The sequence below is a fragment of the Pseudonaja textilis genome, chromosome 1, assembly GCF_049901715.1.
Source record: "Pseudonaja textilis isolate UNSWEBS1 chromosome 1, rPseTex1.2, whole genome shotgun sequence".
NCBI classification, from domain to species: Eukaryota; Metazoa; Chordata; class Lepidosauria; order Squamata; family Elapidae; genus Pseudonaja; species Pseudonaja textilis.
In genome coordinates, this window is record NC_141990.1 from 297012899 (window position 1) to 297034116 (window position 21218).

General features: G+C 37.3%; 1 protein-coding gene across 1 annotated transcript; it reads left to right on the forward strand.

The window, feature by feature from the left end:
• The first annotated feature begins 1064 nt into the window (after positions 1 to 1064).
• HHIPL1 (HHIP like 1) lies at positions 1065 to 17549 on the forward strand. The gene is made up of 9 exons (XM_026716986.2): positions 1065 to 1858; positions 6280 to 6926; positions 9079 to 9222; positions 10788 to 11116; positions 11311 to 11437; positions 13528 to 13673; positions 15054 to 15135; positions 15391 to 15473; positions 16112 to 17549. Exons 1-9 carry the CDS (start codon positions 1586 to 1588, stop codon positions 16723 to 16725), a joined length of 2445 nt encoding a protein of 814 aa, XP_026572771.1. The 5' UTR covers positions 1065 to 1585; the 3' UTR covers positions 16726 to 17549.
• Positions 17550 to 21218: the final 3669 nt, after the last annotated feature.

Genomic DNA, 21218 nt, shown 5'->3' on the forward strand with positions numbered 1-21218 from the left:
CTAGAACTACGCCGCCTCCAGTCCGATCTAAATATAGTATATAAAATCATACATTGCAATGTCCTACCTGTCAATGAATACTTCAGCTTCAATCATAACAATACAAGAGCACACAATAATACAAACTCAAGGTTAACCACACCAAACTTGACTGCAGAAAATACAACTTCAGCAACAGAGTGGTCAATGTTTGGAATACTCTACCTGACTCTGTGGTTTCTTCCTCAAACCCCAAAACTTTAACCTTAGACTTTCTACTATTGACCTAACCCCCTTTCTAAGAGGCCTGTAGGGGGCATGCATAAGCGCACCAATCGTGCCTACTGTCCCTGTCCTATTGTTTCTTTTTATTTTTCTTATGAGTATCCATCTCATGTATTCAAAACTATGTTTATTCTTATACCTGTATCTTGTAAGTGAGCTTTTTCTCTGGTAATATTACACTAATAACTAGAGCATACAAAACATTTGCTAGACCAATACTCGAATACAGCTCATCTGTCTGGAACCCACATTACCTATCTGATATTAACACAGTTGAGAAAGTCCAGAAATATTTCACAAGAAGCATTCTCCACTCCTCTACTCGTTGCAGAATATCTTATGCCACCAGACTTGAAATTCTGACAAATCTTGGTACACCCTCCCCCCCACCTCCTTTGTACATATTGTACAAACGAAGCCATATTCTCAACTTTGTGGTTTCCCCTTTGGGCCTGATGCCTAAGCACGTGCTTAGTCTGCTTAATGCACCACTGGACTATAGGGTCTCCTACCAAGGCATGGGGTTGAACTCGAAGACCTCCAAGGACCTTGCAATTTTGTTATTCTCTTAATTTTGTGAATTAATTTTTTGGGTTCCTAGGAATGGCCCACAGGGTGAGAAAATAGAGAAGAAGCAATTGCGTTGGCAAGGTTCCCACCAGTTAGATTTCGGCAGGTTTTTACCAGCAGGAACGCCGATTCTATTTCCGCCCCCCTTCTAACACGCGCAACGTTTGACCCGATTCACGCATTTCTCCCGGCAGTCGAGTTAGTGCTGCCTCCCCACGTGCCTCCTTCCTGGCGCTCAAGCGAGCTTGTTGGGTGCTGTTCCAGTGGCTGTTTACACGCCCCGCGCTGGAGGGAAGGCGGCGCCTCCACTTTCCTTCCCCTCTTTTGGATCTGATGTGCTTTGGAAAGCTTGAGGGCGGGGCGGGGAATCTAAGCTTCGCTTGTCCTCTGGGAGAAATCCACCACTTCACTGGAAAAGGCCGTGAGGAAAATCGCAACTCGGTGGAGAATCTGTTGGGCTGCCTCTCGACTTGCTTAATTGAGCGTCTCTCTCTCTCTCTCTCTCCATTTCGCGAAGGGCCCTCCCGCCGTTTCCGAAAAGGCGCTTCCATTCCAGCGCCCATAAAGCAATCCCTAAAAAGGCTGAGGGTATAAAAGGCCCGACGGGATCTGCCGAGGGGAGCGGGGCGCCTTCTGAAGGCGGCGGGCCGAAGCCGGAGAGAATCATGCTCAAGACAGCGCCAGGGAACTCCCGCTCCCTTGTTCTCCGCAGCTACACTGCGGGACTGCGCCTACCCTAGCCCGAAGAAGAATGACGAGGGGCCCTGGCCGCCGATCCTGGGCTCTGGTAGCCTTGCTGGCCCTGTTCATAGAGCTGACCTCGAGCCACCCACAGTGCCTGGATTTCAAACCGCCTTTCAAGCCGCCTCGCCCGCTCACTTTCTGCGTGCAGTACTCAAACTTCGGCTGCTGCGACGCGGGGCGTGATGCTGCCCTGTTGGAACGTTACTATCGCATCAGCGAGCATTTTGGCCAGGCCACTTACACCGCTTGCGCCAGCCACCTGCAGAACCTCCTGTGCCAGGTGAGCGGAAGGCGGGCGCGGGCTAGATCTCCTCCTCCCACTCCTGCATCCACCCACCTACTCACCCATCTCTTTTTCTCCGAGCCACTTTGGATGGGAGCTGGCACTGGTCGTGCTCCACTGAAAGAGCAAGGCTGCCTGTGTCCATCTCACTTCGTAGGTAAAGCTACTATCTACCCGCAGAAGATCTTGGTCTATCTACCTGCAGAAGATCTCTTCCAAGTTCAGTGGCAGGCATAGTTGAAACTTTTGGGCTGCCATCCTCGGTCTACTGCCCTTGGGATTTGTTGGCTGCCAAGTTTCCTCAATAGCAAAAGGTGTGAGAGCTGCAAGCTATCTTGAAAGCATTTATTTGAAGGCTGCTTGAAATAGAAAGTGTGAAAAAGACCTTTGCTGTCAATCAGAATCCTGGACTAGATAAATCAAGGAGGTCACCTTGTGTAAGGCAGATATCCTAGATTCTCTGCTGCTGTTAAAGAAACACTAGGGGTGTTCTTCATTTTAATACAGTTCAGCAGGTACAAAGGCCCTCAGACAGTAATACCCCTTTTCCCTATTTAGGCAAGACATTTATGCAATACCAGTTCACTATTTTCTGTTTTGTAGTTCTTTTTTCCTGCTTGCTTCCTAGTTATCCTGGTTAGTTAAAAGAACCCTTTAAAAAGTTAAATGGGAAAAGGATCTGTTAAGAATCAAATGGATATCCAGGGACACCATGATACTTTTGGGCACTGTGGTGTTTACCCTGGCATAACAAAGCACTCTTTCCTTCCTTTTAACTTTCAGTAATCTGGAGATTCTGTACAGCTGCTTAAGATTATTAGTAGTCACTGATAAATTCCTTCTCGAAAATTGTTTGCCATTAGCTGGGTGAAATGGATAATTTACTACCTCATATAGAATAGGATAACAGAGTTGGAAGGGATCTTGGAGGTCTTCTAGTCCAACCTCCTGCTCAGGCAGGAAACTAGTATATACCATTTCAGAGAAATGGTTGTCCTATCTTGTCTTTAAAACTTAACAGTGTTGGAGCATTCACAACTTCTGGAGGCAAGTTGTTCTACTGATTAATTGTTCTTTTCATGAAATTTCTTCTTAATTCTAGGTTGCTTTCCTCCTTGATTAGTTTCCACCCATTGCTTCTTGTCCTGCCCTCAGGTGCTTTGGAGAATAGCTTGATTCTCTCTGTGGCAGCCCCTAAGATATTGCTATCATGTCTCCCCTGGTCCTTCTCTTCACTAGACTAGACGTACCCAGTTCCTGTAACCGTTCTTCATATGTTTTACTCTCCAGTCCCCTAAGCATCTTTGTTGCTCTTCTGTGCACTCTGTCTAGAGTCTCAACATCTTTTTTACATCGTGGTGACCAAAACTGGATACAGTATGTGCTTGTGCCACTTCATTTCCACTATACACATTGAAGACTGATCCTCTAATCATTCCAGATTCAAATACTGGTGACACCTTGAAGGGCTTCCTTATAATATTCCTTATCATTGTTTGTTTGTAAAAGTGTCTGGACCAAGGTCATGCAGATGCCCTTTTATCTATATCATAGATTAGTAAAATCATTTTGTCTGTTCTTAAGCCATGAACTTTCCTCCAGCACCAGGTGTATTGGACAGGTCTGAATGAACGTGCTATATGCTTCCTATTTCTGTAAAACTACTATGCCTGGTGATTTACTATGCCTCCTTTCCCCATATGCCTTTTCTCCAATATGCCTCCTTTCTCAGCAATTTCATCTTCCAACATTAAACAAAACAACAAATGAAATATTTGCTTGAGTTTCACTGTACTACACTTTTCTGAATTTGCTGAGAACTACTTCCATTCAAATGCTATTGGCAGCTTTGTCTCATATTAGCGTTATTATATGATTGGTTATCCCTTTTCCCTTTTAAATGCAAGACTGAAAAGGGCCTAGAACCATGCAGCGTATATTCCTGGCTGTATCCTCAGATAAAAGTCTTTCCACCCCAAGTATGTAATTCAATATTTCTATTAATTCATATTTTTTAGAGAAATGGTTTGAGATGAATCACATAGCACATTTGTTCAGACCTGTCTGTACAAAATTTAAGTACCACTTTATAAACTAGGTCAATATCATTCCCTCTGTTTCCGTCTTCAGGTTGGGAGGAGCCAAAACAGCACCAATTAGGAAAATGCTGAGCTTTAGGAAGCCTTAAAATTTGAAATACTGTAGTACAAAGTCTTTAAAGATGAAAACAACTCACAAGCCCTCCCAAATAATCTGATTAGATCACCTAACCTGAATTGGTCTATACGAGGGGTGTTAAACTCAAATTATCACAGTGGTGTCGCATGATGTATCAGGACTTTCCCCTCCCCTTCTCTAAACCCGGCATGGGTGTGGCCAGCGCATGACTCAATCGGCCTGCAGGCCAGGAGTTTGACAGCCCTGTTCTTTACCATGAACCAATATAGTTAAAATGTTGGTAGCAGCAATGAAAGTTATAGTTTGCTTAGAAAGCATTTCTAAAGGAGAACTGAAAACAGTAGTTTTCCACTAAAGGAAAATTATATCACTTTTTAAGATGTATGTGAGATGTGCCAAGTATACATAAATACAAGTTCTTCTATCCCAGCTGCTTTCACTCATTTCTTTAGAGTAAGAAAAATGAAATATTGTACAGTCACAGTTGATCTTTCATCTTACTAATCAACCTAAAATTTTGTGAGTAAAAAACTTTTCCTGGTCCTAGTGCTGGTGAGGTCTTTTGATATCAGTGGTCAATTAAACTCTTTACTGTTTTAAGTGAAATCTGATGTTGCGCTTGATTCTTTTTTTCATCTTGTCCTCAACTAGCCCAGCTGTATACTTACTTCAGCCAACAGTATGACTAAAAAAATGAAGTTATAATAAACCAGATGTGATTTTTCACTTGGTTATCATAAGCAAAGATGTTTGAGAAGAAGCATTCAAACTGTTAGGGTTTTTTTTACAAAAATGGGACTCAGTATTGTGTGCAAATCAAAAACCCAAATTCTCCTCTCCCATATTTAAGTATTGCTAGTTCTTTTTTTCTTCTTTTTTTGTGGGGGCAAGGAATTGTTGTTTTCTCTTTGCAAAATTAGAGCTGCGGAATCTGAGCTGCAAAAATGTGAACAACCACTAGGTTGTTGTCAGTAAAAAAATACTTTCAAGTATCATTTTGCTGCCATCTACTGGTTGTCTGGTTATTTGCAGTGCACATATGCTTGAGTTTCAATGTGATTTGTTACAAATGTCAATGTACAAACATGAGTATTTCCAATATCAAGGGACAGAGTCCTGGGGTCTATGAAGCATTTCATTGCTTTTCAGAAATACAGGAGTAACTAAACTATAGAAAACAGATAAATAGATGCAAATAGATGAACATTTGTCTTGTAGTTACAGGAAAATTTTATGAAGATACTGTATGCAGTAACCCAACCACTTTTTCAACATTACTTGCAGAGTTGTCCATTGAACAAGAGAACAATAAAAGGATATTCCTAAGGTTTTCTAGGCAGCTATTACCTCCAGGGCTTATGTAACTGTGTATTAAAACCAGCTGTAGAAATGTATTGGATTAGCAGATTGCATAAAAACATTCTAGTGAAGTTTTGCATAGGGTAAAGCAACTACTCAGTTTTTCCCCCAACTATCTTGTTACTACTTCTGCTTTAACTCAATGTGGCTAGACATATGGTTAACAGACTTTCATTTTGAATATCAACATTCAAATCCAATTGCAAAAAAAGTGCAGTGAAAAAAAAGTTAATTCTTTTTTGCAGATACAGAGAGAAAATTTAAGGTGCATATTATTCTAGCATGTGCTATTTTGCAGTGACCTGGAAATCATAAAACAGTTTACTATTTCTTTTTCAGTCCTCCACAGTCTTTTTATAGGGCCTTTTAATATTTATTCTGCAACTTTCTAAAATATTATAAAAGACTTGCTGTCTGTACAGTGCTATAATTTTAAATGTTTTAATTGTCTTGCATTGTTAAATCTTCCAACATTTAAGTAATGTCTATGCTGTCCTTTGCAGGTTCAATTATCTAAAGATAAATACCATAATATGGCAGGTTTCTGATTGGACTAGCTTATAAATAGATTGGATTTAAACTTATTAAATGGCTGCTCTACTATAGACTTTTAAACGGGCAACTGTCCTTCTGAGGCTCCAAAGGAGCAAATGTGGTTGATTATATTTTGGGGCCACAAGCAATACTTAAGTTTAATAGCCAGAGTCAGATATTTTATTTCAATATTGTTGAATGAATATTTCCCGTTTTCCTAGTGCAGGTTAAGGTCTGTATTGAGAAGCACCTTCCATTCATCTATTTTGTCTAAAACAAGGCTGCTCTGTTACTGAAGCATATGGGGGAGCCATAACAACTGATGTGAGATCCTCTTTTATTTTTAGGAGTGTTCTCCCTATGCTGCTCATCTGTATGATGCTGAAGACCCTTCTACTCCAGAGAGAACTGTTCCTGGACTTTGCCAAGATTACTGCATACAAGTGTGGCAAGATTGTAGGTCAATGTTTCAATACTTCACTCCTGATAAAGAGTTACTGGCGCTGGAAAATAACAGGGTTAAATTTTGTCGTTATTTGTCCTTGGATGACACAGACTACTGTTTTCCTCACCTTTTAACTAATGAGCATCTTAATCAAGGCCTTGGGTTTGTGACTGCAGATTCAGAAGGATGTCTCCAGTTATGCTTAGTTGAAATTGCTAATGGGCTTAGGAATCCTGTTGCTATGGTACATGCAAGTGATGGAACTCACAGATTCTTCATTGCAGAACAAATTGGTTTAGTCTGGACCTACCTTCCTGACCTGTCACGGCTTGAAAAACCATTTTTGAACATCACTGAAGCTGTACTTACCTCACCGTGGGAAGGGGATGAGAGGGGATTTCTAGGCATTGTGTTCCATCCTAAATTCAAATTTAATGGTAAGGTATATATCTACTATTCAGTTGAAGTTCAATATGAAGAGAGAATCCGAATCAGTGAGTTCAGAATTTCTCCTGGTGACATGAATTCAGTGGACCATGGTTCTGAAAGGTATGCCCTTTTACAAGTCCAATGTATTTAAGACATTTCATGGCAAATATGTACAGTACTTCTAAGGATTGGATTGGCAATAGTTCCTAAATTTAATATCTGCATGTTTTAATTACTTGCAGTCTAGTGCAAATGTATACTAAGGTATTCTTTTTATCGGGGTATTTTAAAAGAAGAAATTACCTGTGCTATATCTCAAGTATTCAAGACTAAATACACTTTATATTATTTAAGTCCACATGTTTCTTAGGTGGCTTTTGGAATTCATCTTATCTCTAATCTGAGTAGCATATAATAATATCATTTACTGAAGAATGTTTATTAGCCAGCCATTATCATAGTACAATCTTATGCAATAAGATAAATATTAGAAAACATTAAAAAAAATCCCTCGTGGAAATTTTATTTATTTGCTTCTTACTAAAATCACTAAAGATCCTTTCCCTGCTGAATCGCATTTGCTAGTAATCTAACTTTATTACAATATGTAGTTTTGTTTACATGGCTTCAGAATTTGGAGCTGTTTTGTTTTCCAATCAATTGCCTTCACATGGGTGCTTGAGGGAGATGAGGTTCAGCTTCTCTGGAAGTCAGGTATTTATGGAAGGTAGACCCAGATTATTTGTGCCAGAGGCAACAAGTGTTGAATGAGTAAAATGCTCTATTTCCCAAAGAAGTGAAGATACAACAGAGTCTAGTAAATACTTCCCATGCTGATATTACTAATTGTTTGTCTGAACCATCAAGAATTCTGATAGTCAGAATAGATAATAGTGGATTAGATAAACCAGTAATTTGATTCATTATAAAATGGCACGGGTTCAAAAAATGCTGAGATGGAACAATAAATACTACTCAGATTGAATTGTTATATTATCCTTTGAAGTTGCCTCAAAAGTATTACTGTATTGACTTCCATAAATTCTCCCAGTGTTGCTCTGGTCCAGCTAGCTATTCCTTGGCCACAAGAAATGTATTATGGTCTCTTGAGTATTATAGCTATACTGACTGACTGAAAGAAGTCGTACAATTTTATTTGGATTTTAAACCATTGCTGAAGGGAGATTACAATCTCTACATAACCTGAAATAGTCCAATGTTTTTGTTAGGTAGAAGGCCCATCAACCATTTTACTGCCCAAAGTTTAGCCATATGGACAAGTATCAACTTGCTTTCTTAATATTTCAATAATAGCAAAGCTGCCACTTGCAAAGATTCTAAGTGACTAATCTAGGATTGGACAGTACACTTCAATAGAACATTTCAATCTATGTTGTCTGTATATATACATGGCAAATAGTCATTGTGTAAAACAGATGCTGTGCAGTTTATACTCACGTTTCTAGCATTGAACATATAGTCTTAGGGAATGGTTAAACTGGGGTAAGGGGGAGGAACAGGCATTAAAATTAAATGCAATCCTATATGACTCTTCCGAAGTAACATTGATTTCAATGAGAATTACTCCTAATTACTAATTACTCCTAATATACAAGTGGTAGGTATGTATTTAGCATAAAGTCTGAAGTATTTCATTGTTCTCTGAGAACAAAATATTACTTGGTACGCATGGAATATATAGCATTTCCCATCACTATTCTTTAAATCGTTGTCATGAAAATTACATATCTTTGCAAGAGCCTGTTTGGACTCTTCCATGATCTGCTTTTGAAAGGCATTGAAGAGCAGGCCACCAGTTTTATTTTATTATTTTACTATCCTGACATGTGATATTGATGGTTTAAGTGCTTTTTAAATGAACTTCTCCATATTAGTGTTTATTTTTATGCCTTCTACATTCTGATTGCTTGTTTTAAATGTGAAGCTATTTTGAATCTTTATGAATTTGGTAGCCGCATATAAACTAAATAAATATGTTTAACAAAATAGCCATTTCAGAAAACTTATCACACCTACTTTTTTTTGCAAGAATTTGAAAGGTGATCTGGTTTATGTTTTTAGTAAAATAAAACAAAAGCCAATACTGGATTGATTTGCACCAAGTTCAAAACAGGGATGTACAAATATGGGTATACTTGATTTAAGTTAAATTCAGGTGGTCAGGCAGTTTTTAAAACTTAATTTTTGTTGTAGTTTCACTGTACTGCTTGTATAAGATTTATGCTTTCTTCTTTTTATCCTTCTTTCCCAGGATAATTCTGGAGATAGAAGAGCCAGCTTCCAATCACAATGGAGGAGAACTACTGTTTGGAGATGATGGTTATCTTTATATCTTCACAGGAGATGGAGGAATGGCTGGTGATCCTTTTGGGGCATATGGAAATGCTCAAAACAAGTAGGATTTTAAATTCATAAACTTTGTAAAAGGGGGAACAAATAAATTGTACTGTTTCTGGTTATAGATTTGAAACTAGGCTCAATACTGGCATATATTTTATTGCTTTCTTAGATTGGAGCTTGATATATATTGCAGAAAAATATAAAGTCATATCAAGGTTTGGTTGTCAGTATTGGCTCTTAGTGATATTCTCTATGATGACAAGAATAGGTTGGATGCATATAAGTCCTATAATTTTTAATAGGAATTAACTTAAAACTAAAGTTTATTGACCAATTACAAATCAGTTATGTTCAAATAATTTAGTTTGGATTAAGGCCATGGACCTATGTCACAATCTCTAGTATTTCATGATTCAAATATTTTTTGCAGGTATTGACAATCACAATAACAGTGGAACAAATCTTCTTCCACATTCTCCCAAAAGGTTTAGTTCCAAATACCAGTCATAGGATCTGATACTTTGACTTAGATGCTATTGCATTTTTAATGATTTTTTAAAGCTGAGGTTTTCCAAGTGTCTTAGAAATTTGTCAAGAAATGCCTAATGAGTTATTTCACTATCCTTATTGTCACATGGAAAAATGGAAGCAGATTTATGAGCACACAAGTAGATTATGCCCTGTAGGTTTCCCAAAAGAAGTTCCGAATATATTGTGCCTAAGCTATGTTATATTTAAAATCCAGATACTGAATTTGCGAATGCTCCAAACTGAATTTGTCTTGCTAGTACATGGATAATTCAGTTAGTGGCCAATGATAATTTTTTAGCTCTTAACTACCAATTCAGTCTTTCATACATCCAGCTGGGTGACTTTAAGCCAATCATTTTCTCTCAGCTCTAAGAAGGAGGCAATGGCAAACCACTTCTGAAAACCCTTGCCAAGTAAACTGTGTGGATTAGTCCAGGCTGTCACCAGGAGTAAATATAGTCTTAAAGACACACATTTACATCCACAAAAAAATATATTGCCTTAGTTCTGAAATGCTTTTCTCTTCCTCTTCGCCTTCTCACAATATTTAATGAAGGAGATATAATTTCAGATCTTTTCTGAGGAAGACAAATTGCAGAAAGGGTAAAACATTTGTCACCAGGGCAGCTTTATACTTTTTCTTTGCCCTTATTGTAAGATTGCTAGGAGGTGCTGAGAAGTAAGCATCATTCAATTTAAACTTCCACCTCTCAGAAAATAAAGAATATCTTTACTAATGTGTTTACTATGTTCTGTCAGAAGAATTTATTCCCTGTGGTTCATTTCTGCCTCAGATCAAATGCCAGATGCTATAGTTCGCAAAAAAATGTGAAGTTTGATTACCAAAAATGCCGATCTCTGTTTTATCTAGAGATTGAAAATGCAATTTAAAATAATACAACTAAGTGATAAGAATCCCAAACTTTTTTAAACCACATTCATTCTTAAAACCTTGAACAAGAATCAGAAAAGTTTTATGAAATGAAGGATAGGAAGAATCTAAATGTTTTGTATGCAACCCTTTCTTTCTTGTAAGGGAAATTCTATTTTAAGAAGTACTGATACTAGTTCTTTATTTGTATTAAACAGGTCAACACTGCTAGGCAAAGTACTCAGAATCGGTGTGGAAAACAATGATGTTGGACCTCTTTATCAAATCCCTCCTGACAATCCCTTCATCAATGAACCAAAAGCCCGACCTGAAGTCTTTGCTTATGGGGCAAGGAATATGTGGCGTTGTTCTTTTGATAGGGGTGATCCCAATACAAAGGAAGGGAAAGGGAGGCTTTTCTGTGGTGATGTAGGACAGAATAAATTTGAAGAAATTGACATTGTGGAGAAAGGGAGAAATTATGGCTGGAGAGCAAGAGAAGGATTCAGCTGTTATGACAAAAAACTTTGCACCAATTCCTCTTTAGGTAATTATGGGGTTTGACTAACTGAAGTAAATAATGTATGGGAGGAAATATTTCCATTATTCATTCTGTTTCCATTCATTCATTCTGTTATCTTTTATCTTTTATAGCTGATATCTATAAAAAGTTTATACTTGATTATAAAAATGGTTCCTTTGCATGCTATATGTATGATACTACCTTTTTCCCTTTTGCAGATGATGTCCTTCCAATATATGCCTATCCCCACAAAATGGGGAAATCAGTTACAGGAGGTTATGTCTATAGAGGTTGTGAGTCTCCAAACTTGAATGGGCTTTACATATTTGGTGATTTTATGAGTGGGTAAGTGACAGTAGGCCAGCTATTAGGTAAGTGATGAATTAGATGTCATCCTGTGTTACAGTATTTCAGGCGGCTTTAAGCTTCAATGCCCTGCATTGCTGCTCTACTGCAGTTTATGTGTCCATCATGTTATGTCTCTGCTATATGAATATGCATGTGTATAGATATTAACAATTGGATGAACTATCATTGAACCACTAGTAAAAGTGTACCACTAAATACCTCATAGTAAAATGCCACTGTTCAGAAACTGGATATTCATTTTAAGAAGCATTATATGCTATTGCTACGATATGTTAAGTGTTAAACATAAAGCAATATTTTGATATGTTTACAGCATTTAATAATTGGATTCTACATCTAGTTGATCTTTATAATTTATATGGTCTTATGTCTCATATATGGGCAACTGTAAAGAAACAATTATACCTGAATCAGGTAGTCCTCGCTTAACAATTGCAATTGGGACTGGCAATTCTGTCACTAAGTGATGTGATGTACAGTGAAACATCTTGTGACCACACCAAATTGTGATGTCAGTTTCAAATGCAGTCTTGAAGCAATTCACTGCAGATCATTAAGCACAATGTCACATGGCTGCAACTTGTGACTTCCTGCCAGTTTCCCATTGGCTTTGCTTGTCAGAAACAGGCTGTGAAGGTTGTAAATGTTCTGTTTCAGATTGCAGACATGCAGAGAAGGAGTTATGCAACAGTAGACAAAATCATAAATCAAGGTCTGTGTAAGGAGAATTTGGCTAAATAAGTCCCTCTGAAGTTCAAGCAGCCATAGAATGGTCCAATTCCAGGAGTCAAAGTACCAAGTTGACTAGTTAGCCAGTCCAAAAGTCAAGGGTTCAAGAGCAAGTAAACACAAGAACAAGAATTACAAACTAGGATTCTAAACAGTTGTTTCCAAAAAAGATTGAAGGCAAAGCAGCTGCATATAAATCTTTCCCCAGGCAGCTGGTTGCAGTCAGAGTTATCCTAATATTCTGGTAAGGAGGTCCATTGAATGGCATTGCTCTGCTCATGTGTCGAGCCCTGGGGCTTGGGGATTTTATCTCATAATCCAACTGATCTAGCTAACTAGGAAATGCCTGTGATTGTTCAACCTCCTTGGATGAATCATGGCTGAAGATTCCTGAGGCTGACAATCCACAGATTCAGCTGGAACACCATTGTCAGAAATGGAGACAAAGTCCTAGCCAAATCATGGTCCATGACAACAAATGGGTGATCATGTGACAGCTACAACCATTGTACAATAAATGCATGCTAGTTGCCCAGTGCTCAAATAGCAATAGTACTTAGATTGATATACTGCTTCATAGTGCTTTATAGCCTTCTCTAAGTAGTTTACAATGTTAGCATATTGCCCCCAACAGTCTGGGTTCTCATTTTTCTGACCTCGGAAGGATGGAAGGCTAAGTCAACCTTGAGCCACTCAGAATTGAACTCATGAAATGAGCAGTGAGTTAGCCTGCTGTACTCCATTTTAACTACTGCACCACCATGGCTCAAATCACAATCACAAAACTGCAGGGCCACAACTTCCAGAACCAGACATAAGTGTCCTTATTCAACATGGTTTTAACTTCAAGTAATTGGTAAGTGAGGATTCCCTGTATTTAGTAAGAATTGGTACATACTTATGGGATTTGCCTGCAACTATTTTTAAAGTGCTATAGTACAACAGATGTGCTTGTTAAAGTGAACAGCTGCCAACCTTTATTTATGTTTTTAAATTCAGTTTCTAGTACTTACAGTTAAGGTACTAATAAGGTTAAGGCTTAGAAAGCTAAGCTTTCTAAGATGAATAATTAAATATTCATTACATTCTTAAATCTTTTAGAATGAAGTCTAACTTTATCTATACTTTAATTTCTGCCTTGTTCTATACACAAATAAATGATGTTAATCATACCTCAATTGAAAAGTAATCTGGCTAAGGGATTGGTTTAGTTCTTTCTTTGCCAAGTAAGCTGTTAGCTTTTATGTATTGCTTTGAATTGGAGTAGGAAAAGTTAAAAGCTGTTCTCCTTGATTTCTTTCATACCAATTAATGCGGGTTTCTTTTCCATTTTTCAGGCGTCTCATGTCCTTGAAAGAGAATCACAAAACTGGGGAATGGCAGTACAATGAAATATGCATGGGAACAGGCCAAACATGTGCATTTCCTGGACTTATCAATAACTATTATCAATACATCATCTCTTTTGCTGAAGATGAAGCAGGTAATAGTTGGATTCTTTAAATATGTGGCTAATATTCTCAAGTGTGGGGAAATTATAGAATTATCCAAATGACCAACACAAACATGAGTTTCCAATTTTTGGGCATAGGAACTGTTGAAAATTCGAAAACATGTCACAGGCAAAAAATAACAACCCCTGCTACAAAATTAATTCCTTTGGATTTCTGTGCAAATATAGACATTTTAAAGATTACACACACACACACACACACACACACACACACACACACATTGTGTTTCCCCTAAAATAAGACCCAGCCAGAAAATAAGCCTTAGCCTGATTTTTAGCCTGCTCCTAATATAAGCCCTACCCCAAAAATAAGGCAGAGGCGTGGAGGGGAGGCAGGTGATTCCAACACGCTTCTACTGCCAGTTCCACTGCACATCAAAATCGCCTGCCTCCATTAAATCAGGTGTCAATCTGTCCCATCGTTTCTTGGCTAATTCACGTTGCCTATGTTTCCCCAAAATAAGCCCTAATGCATCTTTTGTCCCCACCCCCCCCCAAAAAAAATATATGACTGGTTCTTATTTTCAGGGAAACATGGTATATGCAATTTCTTTAATTTTTAAAGAATGTATATTAGCATGTCAGCTAAATGGCCAGCTTTTTGCAGGATTACTCTTGTTAGTTAGTACTTCTCTCCAACCACTCAGCTTCCAGTTGCTTTGTCATTGCTTATCCTTTCCATTCAGCATTATAAAACTTGGCTGGGCAATAGGAAGTTGACATCCTGTCCATCCTGACTGCATAAAATTAGGAAAGGTTGTTGTATAGTTTGAACTTAAAAGTGACATGGAATAGGTTTGTATTATTCATGGGAGAATAGAGAACAGATAACAGATAATCAGAGTTGGAAGGGACCTTATAGGTCATCTAGTCCAACCCCTGCCCAAGCGGGAGACTCTACACCTTTTCTGACAAATGGCAGTCCAATCTCTTCTTGAAAGTCTCAAGTGATGACACTCCCACAACTTCCGAGGGCAAATGATTGAGTGGCTAAGGAAAATCCATTGGCATGGTCACATCAAAAGATTAGTAAAGATTCTCTTGAACTGGAACTGATTCTTGTATATAATCGTGCTTTTTTGGGCTAGTAACACAGAAATTCAATCCATAAACTCCTAGAAGATTCCCATCCATGAACGTCACCAGATAACTCAGTGTATTCGAAGTCCAGTCATGCATCTGCCTGATTTTAATTGAAAGATCTGAGTAATGTGTCAGAAATCTCTATACATTGTCTTAAAGATTGGCTTCTGAAGGTTTTTGTAATGTCAGATTACTTTCTTTGCCTAGTGGATCTAAAGCAATATATATATAAACAATTTGTGTCTTTGTTGTTGTTGTTTTCTAAAGGGGAACTTTATTTCATGTCAACCAGAATACCAAGTGCCACTGCTCCAAATGGAGTCATTTACAAAATAGTTGACACATCACGGTAAGACTTGGAATTTGTTTCTCATGAACATGTAAATGCTGGTGTGGGGGGAAAAATCTGGCCTTATTTACTGAGTTTTGAGTCTTTCTCATCATAGTTAAACTGTAACCCTTTTGTTGAATCTGCAACAAGTACTGCTTATCACAGAATTTTTAGCACTATATTTCCTCCATTGGCAATGACTACTTGGCCATTTATCTAGGTTCTTTGATGTTATTTATGATATTCTGTATGTTTTTCTCTTATTTTCATCAGGAGAGCACCACCTGGAAAATGCCATGTTGACCCATTGCCAGTAAAAGTGAAAGGCAGGCTCATTAAATTTGCTCCAAAGGAAAGTGAGTAATGGAGATGCATATTATTGAGTAATAACTTTGGGGAATTCTGGGACTAAACAATTTGTTCATGCAAGGAAATGAAGCTAATATTCTGATTAATGAAAAAAATGAATCTTTGCTTTCAAGAAGGTGAGCTGATTGACTACAAGGTAAATTGGACATGCAGTACAAAAATTGAAAGAGAGTTTCATTAAAGCCAGCTTGGCATATACAGCCTATTACCATGAACAACTCCAGTTTGTTATGATGGGTTTTTTGTTTTTTGGTCTTTAAAAAATTTACTTTGGGTAAGTCCAGATAAAAGGAAGCCCCTTCATATTGCATTGAAAACAGAATTAACATTGTGGTAGGGACAAAGGGGCAATTTTCAAGTACTCAGCACCTCCTAAGATTTAATAATTAAGACAGCAGAAATAGGGATGGGCTTGCTTGTTTTCTCTGGCCCCAACCCAACTAGCCCTCTCAATCTCAAATACATTACAGACCAATTTCATTTGCTTTTCATCTGGTTATGAAAGACAGTAATCCTTAATCTTTAAGGCAGCTTCTGTTATTGCCATCAGCAGTTCAGTTTTTGTATCAGACCATATGGTCTGAAGGACCTGTTAAAAATATTTGTCTTTGTTATTCTTTGCTAGAACTGATAGTGAAAATGCCCAGACAGGATCCTAAGATAAAAGCCACAACCGGAGTCCCAGCAAGGAGTAAAGTAACTACTGAGTCTTCGCAAGGCACAACTCCAGACTGGATGGAACAACTCTTGACTCTGCTTAGGAATCAGAATGGATGGCAGATGACTACTATAGCACCAAAACCCAAACCTTCAAAGCCCAGAAAAGGAGGAAGGCCTGGGAGGAGACCATATAGAAGAAGGAAGAATAGGCCTTCCAATGTTTCCCGACAGCCACAGAATGGTGCAGTCCGACTCATGAATGGCAGCACAAGAAGGAGAGACCAAGGAAGAGTTGAAATTTTTATCAATGGCGAGTGGGGCACTGTGTGTGATGATTTGTGGACTTCTAAAGCAGCTGCAGTAGTTTGTCGCCAATTGGGTTATGCTTTTGTAATCCGGGCCACCAAGAAAGCAGAGTTTGGGGAGGGACATTCACTTTCAATTTTACTTGATGATGTTCAGTGCATAGGACATGAGAAGACCCTCCTGGAATGTTCCCATTCAGAGATCGGAAAGCACAATTGTTCCCACAAAGAGGATGCAGGAGTAATATGCAGTCAAGAAGAAATTTTTGAGTAGAAATACCTACAACTTAGATGGGTTGGTGCTGTGACTTTTTTAAAAAATAAGACCACATGAATACACTATTACGGTTGTCAGATTAACATATGATTTTGGAAAGATACATGTCCATAAGGCAGTTCGGGATGATAATGCTTCAGTATGCCCATGTGATACCCTCCTTCACAAGCTGCAGTGGTTAACAGTATGGTTAGCCAGTTGCTAAAACTTATTGGGCATTTTTATCCACCTATCAAGTCCTTCCCAAGGGCTTGGCAGAGGCAGGTGTGGGTGTTTGATGATGTTAAAAGTATTGTCATAGGATGTAAGCTATTCTGAGTGAAGCTGCCTTTTGCAATTGACCAATGGTGATTTTTGTCAATGTCAATGGTCTTCAGATGGTGTTCCATTTGTTTTGGAAAATTGTTTTGGGATTGCATCCAAGGTACTTATTACTATTGATACTGTCTTTGCTTTCTTTTGCCACAATCGTTCTATTTCTATTTGTAAGTCTTCGTATTTTATTATCTTCTCTATTTTCTTTCTCTTCTACTTTGCTGCTTTCAGACCCTGTCACATCCACTATCCAGATTTTTTTTTGTCTTTTTTCTCAACAATTGTGAAGTCTGGGATATGGCAGGTTCCTGTAGGTTTGAATTTTTAAACTCCCAGAGCAATTTCATTTCTTCATTTTTGATTATTTTCTCTACTTTATGATTCCACCAGTTCTTTCTTGCAAGCAAATGGTATTTCTTGAGGATTTTCCAATCCACCATTGTTGCTACTTTGTCATGCTATTGCTTGTAATCAGTCTGTGTGATTATTAAATTTATTTGCCACCTATCTGCTGTACAAAGTGACTCTGAGCAGTATGCTCAGTGTGCTTCCAGGTGCAATTGAAGATCCTGGTTATCACTCATAAAAGTCTCTATGGCATAGTACTTGATTATCAGAGGGACAGTCTATCTCCATGCTGCTTGCCTATCCAGTACAAGCCAATAGGTCAGTGCTTTCTGAGTCCTGTTAAACAATCATCTACCAGCACCCAAGAAGCATGCCTTCTCTGTCATGGTACCTGCTGTCTGATATGGTCCTCCCGAGACTGTGTGGCCCCTACCTTAATGGGATTCAAGAAAGCCTAAAAATCTGGCATTCTACCAGGCTATGGGTTAATGTGTTTGGGACTCTGCAAGTTTTGTTTGGGAATGTGGATGTGGATGTGGAGTCTGTTTGCCAGACTCACCAACCATTCTAATTCTCTATACTGCTCAGTGTGGATTTTGATGGTATCTAAAGTGAATAAATTAAATCAAAGGGATATACTGTAGGTAAATACTATATCTAGAGTAAGTAATTGCTTGCCATTTGAAAGAGTAACACAAACTAAATAATATTATAAGATTCCTTCTGTAAATAAGAAAATATATTGTGCTGAATGTTTTGAATTAAACATCAGATGCCTATGGAGATTCACAGTCATCCATCCAGGCCATGGTTGTCCCAAAGGTGCTTTTTCCAAGAGGCAACTGGACTTTCTTGTTTTTCTTTCAAGACATTTCACTTCTCATCTAAGAAGTTTCTTCAGCTCTGACTGGATGGTGGGGAATTTGTACCACTCAGGTGACCTTTTTTTTCCCAATATTTTTTTTTATTTTTGTTTCTTTAAATACATCTTTGGGTAAACAATATGGTTCCAGGTTTTTTACATTTTAAATCAAACATGACCATAATTACATATTCAGCTTTCTTATCTAATTTCATATCATTACCTATTTCCAATTTTCCATTTAATATTCTCATACATTACATGGCTTTGTATCAATCTCGATGTTCTTAATTATTCTCTTTATTCATTAATCATATATTCTTGTATACATCATATTTGCAAATTTTATCAAATTATATCATTCCATTAATCATTCATAAATTCATCTTAATTTGTATTACCCAATATTTATGCCCTTTTTAATATTAATTTTGCCACTTGTATTATTTAGTACACACCCTTCTCTAATTTCATTACATTACACAAATTATATTTTCCATCTTATTTTCATTTAACAAATTGTATAAACTAATAACAATATAGTAATTTTTATCTAATGCCATATACTATGTTCATATACATCATTACATTACATAAATATATTTTCCATCTTATTTCCCTTTGACAAGTTTGTATTCTGATCACAATATTATCATTTTTATCTGTTACCATATACTGTACTACATATATATTCTCTATCAGGTTCCACATATTTCCTTCCCTATATTACATGTTAATTTTCTTGTATATTCCATAAACATTTGTGTATCCTAAATAATCCTATAATAAGATCTTATTTTCATTTCTGTTCCAATAAAGTTATTAATTCTTATTTTGGTTCTAATTGATATTTTATATATCTTTAATAATAATTATATAATAAAGTATTAATTCCAGATTCATCAAAATCTATATTCATATATCTTAACCACTAAAATGCCCCTTCATGTGGAATCCTTATCCTTCCCATCTTCAACCATCATCTCTTACTTTCTTTAATAGGTATGTTAGTTCATCTCTTCTCTCCATTTTCTACCATTTTTTTCCAATTATCATTCCTCCTTTCTCTATTGCTTTCCATTGTTTCTTTTTCCAGTTATCTAATTTCACTCCCACCCTCTCCTGATCTTCTTTCTGTAATTCCCTTTCCTTTTGTTTAACCTTCAAAATATCCTCCCCTTTATTTATTACATTAATCATTAACATCTTGAATTTAATTTCCTTTGTGTCCTTTTGTGTAGTTTGTTGTTCCCTTTGCTCTGTTTTGCTGGTTTCTCTTTTATTTTACTCCTCCCCTTCCTGCATTTTTTGTTCTTCTGTAATTTGTGTCACCATTTCTGAATTTTCTTCCATGCTCTGTATTTTATTCCATAAGTCCAAGCTTCTGTTTATCATTTCTTTCACAGTTTGAAGTTCAAACCTTATTTCTTTATATATTTTGCTCATTTTTGTTTTGTTTGTTTTATTTTTATATCCAAATATCTGATTGTCCTGCAGTTTTTATTCAAACCAGCGTCTTTCTTTAATTTTTAAAGTCAATGTCCTCAAGTTTTTATTTCCCAGGTTTATTCAGTCTATTTCTTTTCAAAGAGTCCCCCAAAACCCAATAAATCCAGTATCTTTATATATTCCTTCACTATTTGGTTTTAATATTTCCCCTTTCTGGAATCTTGTTGCAATACAGTTCCTTTCCTTTTGAGTTCACACTTTAAATAGGTCATATAGTTTGAAGGGATCTCTAGGATTTTTCTTTTATCAACAGGTGGTGCTCTTAATCCAGTTTTCACTTTCCACCTTCCCCCGCTCCCCCATTTCTTTAAGCTTTTATTAGCTTTGCCAATTTTCCAAATATTTGCTATTATTTTTCTTTTTTTACATAGTCAATTTCAGTATTTTAAATAATGCCTATTTAGTGCCAGATCCTGTACAATCACCAGTTCCAATTTTACATTTTTTTGTAAAAGCTTTATTTTTGAATTATTTCCTTTACGTTTAGGTTTTTTAAAAAAATTAAGTTCGTTACATTTCCCAATTTTTTTTCTCACTTTCAAATTGCTGCTAGCACAATTCTTTATGAGAACTCTTTTCTGTTTATTTTATTGGTAGCCATTTTAGGCTACCGCTACAGCTCATCTTTGGAGGGGGTTCTCCTTACCAGGGGGGAGAGATGCGACTCCCCTTGACTTCTCAGGTGGTCCTCCTTTCTTCGCCACCCCTCCAGGGTGGTTCTGGTTCCATTTGAGACCCTCCAATGAGGATAGCTCAGAGCGAAGCTGTGGACAATCGCAAATTCCACTCCGACTATGATGGAAGTGCAACTGGAAGGGAAGTCCCATTCAGGTGACTTTGATGACACAGATAAACCTCCAGGTGGCCTTAACGACTAGCCAAAAGAATGCAAATGATCAGCTATCTGGAAGAAGTATCCATTCCCCACCAGCCAGCCAGAGCTGAAGAAGCTTCTTGGATGAGAAGCGAAATGTCTTTAAAGACAAACAAGAAAGTCCAGTTGCCTCTTGAAAAATTCACCTTTGACTTAAACACCAGGTGCTTATCTTCTGTTTTCTTTTTCTTTTTTTGTTACTTATAAGAATGTATATTATTCTTTGTTTTACAAAATTAACATACTTATAACAGAATCATTATGGAGAATTCAATAAAAATTAAGGACTATAATCTCAGAGAAAAAACCCAGTGCTACCCTATTGTTCTTTGTTCTGAAATAGATGCTGCTAAATTTAGTCCTGTGCTGAATTATATAACTGCAACCTCATTAACTTTAATTATCATGGCTAAAGAATTTATATTCATATTTTAGTCTTAAACCAGACTAGAATATAATTTATTTAATTTTTGAATGCTCTGTTGTATGAGTTCAAGCAAATGTGGTTCAGTTTTAAGGGTTTTAAACCACATATTAAAACAATGTACAGGTAATTTTCATTTTATGATCACAATTGAAAGC